This window comes from Fukomys damarensis, unplaced genomic scaffold, assembly GCF_012274545.1.
Source record: "Fukomys damarensis isolate Sample0158 unplaced genomic scaffold, DMR_v1.0_HiC HiC_scaffold_15, whole genome shotgun sequence".
NCBI lineage: Eukaryota > Metazoa > Chordata > Mammalia > Rodentia > Bathyergidae > Fukomys > Fukomys damarensis.
The window spans coordinates 61,001,418-61,007,417 of record NW_022900927.1 but is presented as its reverse complement, the minus strand read 5'-3'; the positions used below and the strand labels follow the sequence as shown (position 1 = coordinate 61,007,417).

Here is a 6,000-nt window from a genome sequence, read left to right as displayed (position 1 = left end):
CCCCCCCCCCGCCACTTAGGCAGAGGCCACGCGGATATGCATGAGGTCAATTAGTGTCACTCACAGTGTTTTCTCATAAAATTACTGTCTGCAGGAATCCCTACATCTGAGAGAAAAGTTACTATTCATCTTCATCTTATAGCTTAGTGTGGTGTCCCAGGGCTGCCTAAGAAATGGACTGGCCTTGTTCAAAGGGAGGGAGGGAGCACTTTTCTGCTAGGCAGTGGCCATGGAGAGACGCCAGCCGTGGTGCAGCTGGGCCGTCTGCACTAGAAACCATTGCAGGTACCAAGGAAGCTCGGCCTGCAGTACTATTGTGCAACGGTGCCATCTCCTCGGTCTCCTTGGGTCTCTGTCACGGGTGGGTGTTCTGGGGGAGGCTTTTGCGATATTTCTTCTGGGGAAGAGGTATCAGTTTCTGTCTAAGCATATTTTGTATGGACTTCTTTCCCTGTTCGCTCTGAGGTATGACCCGGCATTGATGCATTTTAGATAATTACTCTATCACAGAGAAATAACTGGGATTTAATTATTATAGCATAGCAGTTTTCATTGGAAGCTAGATTTATTTCCCTCCTCTCTTGGTTGATATATGATTTTTGGAAACTGTTGCATTCTCAGATTTCTTTTCTTTTTTTTTTTTAACATTTTTAACTATAAAAAACAATTATAAGGTAAAAACTATTTTTATCTATTTTGAGAATTTTGCCTCCAGGAAAACAGATGATACAAATCCTATTCTGACTTGGCAGTGGGACATAAAGCCCAACTAAACAGGGAAAAAGAAGATGTACAGGATGGTATTATCAGCTTGCCACTGTAAAGTGCCTTTCACTAAGCGTGTCTCTAGTCTCTCAGTTTTGGAATGCAGTTGATTCTTTGTCTCCATACATAGCACATGGAGAGGTATTTGTAGAACTGGTACGACTCTGCCTTGTCCCTAACATTTGACCATTTTCTTGGCCGTTGTGAAGCCAAAGTACTCAACTTGTAGCCCTGAGTTCCTCTCCTTCCTTAAGCAGATTCCATTATCAGACCCCAACATATCCTGGCATTCACAATGTCAGGTTTAATACTTTATTTTATTTCTATCCAGCAAGTGAAGATCACCTTTCCTTAACCCATAAGGAGAACGGAATATTCACTGCAAGATGAAGGTAAACCAATCCTCTTAAATGATTCCACGATCAACACAAAGTATTTTCTATGCCCCTTCGCACAAATACCAATGTTTGTGCTTATGAAGTATTTATGACTTTTTAGATTTAAAAATAGAGCACATTTTCATGAAACGTCTAGGATTTGTTCCTCTGGAAGCAGATTTAAATTTTCTTTTCTCCACAAAGGATTGGTCAGTAAGGAACAGGATGCCTAGGGCTTCTAGAAGTGTGTTTCAAAATGAAAAAGCCACTTGCAAAATGCTTATCCCAGGCACCTGAGACATCTGCCTGACAAGGCCTGACTTAGCAAGAAACTGACAGAAAGCTATGAAGTCAGTATTGGCCATGAGATTTAATTGCATCTCTTAAATGCTGGAAAGATGCCTCTCTAATGGCTCTCTAGCCCGCAGTTCAGCAGTGTCAGCCCTGAGAGAGAAGTCCAAGTCTACAGCAATGCAGCGGGGAGGAAAACACACGGACACCTACCTGAAAGGCATCCTTACGTTCATTTGCTCTGCGTATCTTCCCAGGACTTCCCATGGGGCGTGCAGCTTCACAAAGATAATGTCACTATTTATTAGAGAGGACTGAAACAGAAAAAAAGAAGCTAAATTGAAAAGTGCATCCAAACATCCCATGGTTCTGAGTCAGAACATAGAACAGATGAACTTGAATAGATTTTATGATGTGAGGCATTCCTCAGATATGAACCAGGCCCTTAGGTGTGCAAATATTCATTCAACAAACATCCCACGGTGTCAGCAGACAGCAGGGCTCTGGACTTCATCCTCCTAACACAGGGAAGCCAGCTTAACTTAGTAGGTGGTCAAAGATCACTGTGGGCTCTCCGTGGAGAATACATTATAAGGGAGGTTTATGCTGAAAGCAGAGAGAAGGAAGAATGCTTTCCACCATCAAAGCAAAACCCGAAGTTAGCAGGGCTGCAGGTGGAGGCACCAAGGAGGCACAAGGTTTTGGCAAAATGTTCTCAACAAGCCGCGTTCTTTGGCCCAAAGCCTTTGCCTGCTCCGGGGATTTTTATCAACACAGACCTTGGGCAAGGTAGGAAACTAGGGCTTCACTCTGATAACACCCACAGGTTTGGGCTCCTCCTCTGGCAGTTGGAGGACGGAAAGCCAGTCAGGAAATTCCCCTTCGGACGCTGACTGCCAGGGACAGATGGTTTTGGAAGGTGGTGGAGGAAAACAGCAAACCAAACCAGACCAGAGCGGAAGGCGCCACTGATTTTACTACCCCACCCCGCGCCACGGCTACGAGCCACAGTGTCGTGATTCAGGAATGTTGACTTTGTTTTTAAGGTTCACAAAAACACACGCTTTGTATTCTCACCGGGGTAAGTCAGCACTCCAGGGAACATTTTAATACATTATACATGGTACGCAATTGTAATTCATGTCTCCTACTTCCATCCATGGGCTTCCGGTACGGTTCATACATATTGCGTAAACTGATATGAACTCATGAAGATACTACGGAAATCAAGCTGGTGTTATCCGCAGCGTTCTCGGCGCCTGGGGTAGGAGGACCGGTGCGTATCTCCACAAGAGAGGCAGTGCTCTCTGCTGTCCTGAAAAAACACAAACTTCCTAGCGATCCAGGCTGAGGTGAAGTTACAACTTCCAGCTTGGGAAAGGACTGTGTCGAGTCCAACCCCGAGGACAGGACTCCGTCATTCCGGCCCAGCACGATGTGATCGATGACTATGGGGAGAGATGCGAGCGGTCATCCCGCCCAGGAGGGCAGCGGGGATTGGACCGCAGCGGTGCCCATCAGTGCGTCCGCTCCGGGAGCCAGCACGGTCAAGGCGCACCTGCCTGGGAAACCGCCAGCACCAGACAAAGAGCGGCTCTCTTTCTAAAAATGTTTTTAAAAACTAACCTTATTGGTACATTTTAGATATAGACAATTCATCATAGGGAACTTGTACCTGTACAGGCTACATCTTAATTCTTTTTCCCCCGTTCCTCTCCCCTCCCTTCAACCCCTCTCCCCCTCATTTACAAAATCTGTTTCCATTTTTTCCTTCTTTTTTTCTCCTCCCTTTCTTCCTCCCTCCCTACTTCTTCCCATTTGAACATTTTCTTCCTGTTTCACATGGATTATACATTCTGGTCCTTTCGGTATCTCACACCAGAGAAACAATATGATATTGAAACATAGGTGTCCAGTTTAGAATGGATAAAGAGTTGCTTTTTTATACGGCGGAGTACTATGCTGCCTCAAAGAAGGGCAAACTTGAGACATCTCTAGCTTTGTGTTTTTAAAAAAAGCTTTTTCTTAAACTCAGGAATTTCTTACATTTAATTCTCCTTGCACAGGTGCTTCAAGGTAAGTAAGTGGTCAGGGGCACCTGAGTGAGCTCACAGACTGCGATGTCAACACAGAACCTATAGAAACACACACACACACACACACACACACACACACACACACGCACGCCAGTAGTCCGTAGTTGCAACCTGAAGAGGCAGTTTATCAGGAGCATTTGGGGGCTTTGGGTTTTGGAAGAGGTCGCCACTGGCTTTTAATCTATTATACAGTTTTCAAAGCAATAAAGCAGAAATAAGTTGATATTTCCTGAAAATTGTTCTTTTTTGTGTAGAAATGTATTAGAGATGTACTTCAGCGCCCAGGGATATTCTGTGACTTTCTCACGGAAGAACTTTAACTGAAATAATGGAATTCTTCAAGCTCACCGGCAGCTGCAGCTTGTCCCTCAGGAGCCTGGCTGTTGAAGGCTCGCAGCAGCCTCTTGGGCGGTCTGAAGACACTGGAACGCCCAGTGTGCAGAGCTCAGCGGAAGGAACTTAGGCACTGAGAGGGTGACCTTGACGGGGCCTTCCTCCCTCCCTCTCTTTGCTTCCCAGCCACCAGGAAACGGGGGTGGGGGTTGCTCTGCCACTTCCCCGCCCTCTCTGCTGCCTTTGCCAGGCCCCACCTTACCATGGACTGAACTGCCTGAGACCACGAGCCAAAACAGGCCTTCCCTCCTTTGTAAATCACTCACTCAGGTTTTCTGTCGCAGCAGCACAAGACTGTAGCACGCGCTGCTTTCCATCCTCCTATGAAACAGTAAAACTGGGCCACCCCAGAAGATGATACAAAGGAACATGATTGATCTGCTGGATGTGACTGAGTCACAGACTCACACAGACTCTGCTCTTAGAGTATACTTCTCTATGCGTTTAACATGACTGCCAGTTTTATGGAAAAAAACGTGATTGATCTGCTGGATGTGACTGAGTCACAGACTCTGCTCTTAGAGTATACTTCTCTATGCGTTTAACATGACTGCCAGTTTTATGGAAAGTAAATATTCTAGTAGAAAAATCGTCATTCTGGAAATTCTCCATAAATGTTGAAAACATTAAAAAGAATGTATTAAAATATTACACTTAGGGCACATCTTAAACGCCACACTTCTGTGAGTGCAAGAGCCAAGTTTGTCACCTGAACACATACCCTGTCAACTAAAATTTGAAAGTAGGAGCTCTCCAATTTTCTGCATAAAAAACAGAGTTTGTTGTCATTTCTTTAACCCAATGAAGAGAACTTCATTTTCCTTATTATTTTGGTCACAACAGTGATACCGCCATCACTGTATCTAAGCATGGCATCTCAAAGCCTTTCCACTTCCTGTTACTCTCATAGAAGGCTCTGACAGAGGCTTCCTCCAACATCTCAGAGCATGGGGGATGGGGCGGGAGCCTCAGTCATGGCCACGCTGAGTGCTGGTTCCAGGCACAGCAGATCCCATACCCACATCTCTTGATTCCTGCATGAATATTGTCTAATCCCTGATGAGGCCTAAGGAAGTCCCTGTAAGATGCCTGTTCTCTGAACTGTCTCGCTCTCTGCGGGTACAAATTACTCTTAAAAGGATTTCCATTTTAGAAAGCAAAGCGGCACTCTCATAGTGTAAAGCAAACTGAAGCTACTGATGAACCGAGATCGGACGGGAGGCTACTGCATTTATTTTAATTATCCTAAGAAAAATGTTAACTGAATTCCTGTGCATGATGATGCATGTTTACTTATGGCTCTCGTGTGTGTGTGTGTGTGTGTACCTATGCATGTATCGCTTTTATAAGCTTAATGGAAAATTTAGTGTATGGGTCCTATCTACACTCATTTGTCTACATTCAAGGAGGAAGTGAGGTGTCACAGCCTAAACTTGCTATGGATCACCTCCTGAACTGCAGTTCTGAAAAATAAATGGGAAGCAGATGATTACTAATTATACAGCTCATATATCACTCTTTCCTGGTGCATGATTATGCTGCTGCTTCTAAACAGGTCTTTCTTTGTTTTTAAGTATTCCTGTGTACATAAATCCAAATGCGTAAGTGTCAAAGTAAAGAGAAATGGAAATTATTTTTATGAAACACAAAGTTGTTTTGTTAATATATTCCAATGAAATTCTCTTAGATTAGACCTTTGGAGAAAAGAAGAACAATAATTTAGTGCAGTTTGGAAAAATATGCTTGGATGGATGACAAGAAAGTAATAAACGGCATGTAGAACTAGATAAAAATGCACCGAAAACATTTCTTCTTACTTTAATTCAACAAGAATATATTGAACACCGTCTATGTATTCATGTTTGGAATGTAATGACACATAAATCACAGTACTAGCCTTGGTATGCAACAGTTTCATAAGGGAAAATTGGATCAGGAAGGGGAAAGAGCGGGGGTGGGGGTGGGAGACAGACAGAGAGACAAGGAGAGACACACAGACAGAGAGAGACAGAGAGAGGAAAGAGCTGTCACATGGAAATCCAAACACTCCATCTCTCAAAGAAATGTAACTTCGCATC

The 6,000-nt window shown here is 44.0% G+C and overlaps 1 protein-coding gene across 8 annotated transcripts in view; it reads right to left on the bottom strand.

The window, feature by feature from the left end:
- Ano4 (anoctamin 4) overlaps positions 1–6,000 on the bottom strand; it is a 275,001-nt gene that overhangs the window by 117,949 nt on the left and 151,052 nt on the right. For all 8 annotated transcript variants that reach the window (XM_033763868.1, XM_033763866.1, XM_033763863.1 and 5 more), the window contains one exon: positions 1,647–1,747. In XM_033763868.1, the coding sequence (XP_033619759.1) occupies positions 1,647–1,747 (101 nt within the window). The remainder of the gene's footprint in view (positions 1–1,646; positions 1,748–6,000) is intronic.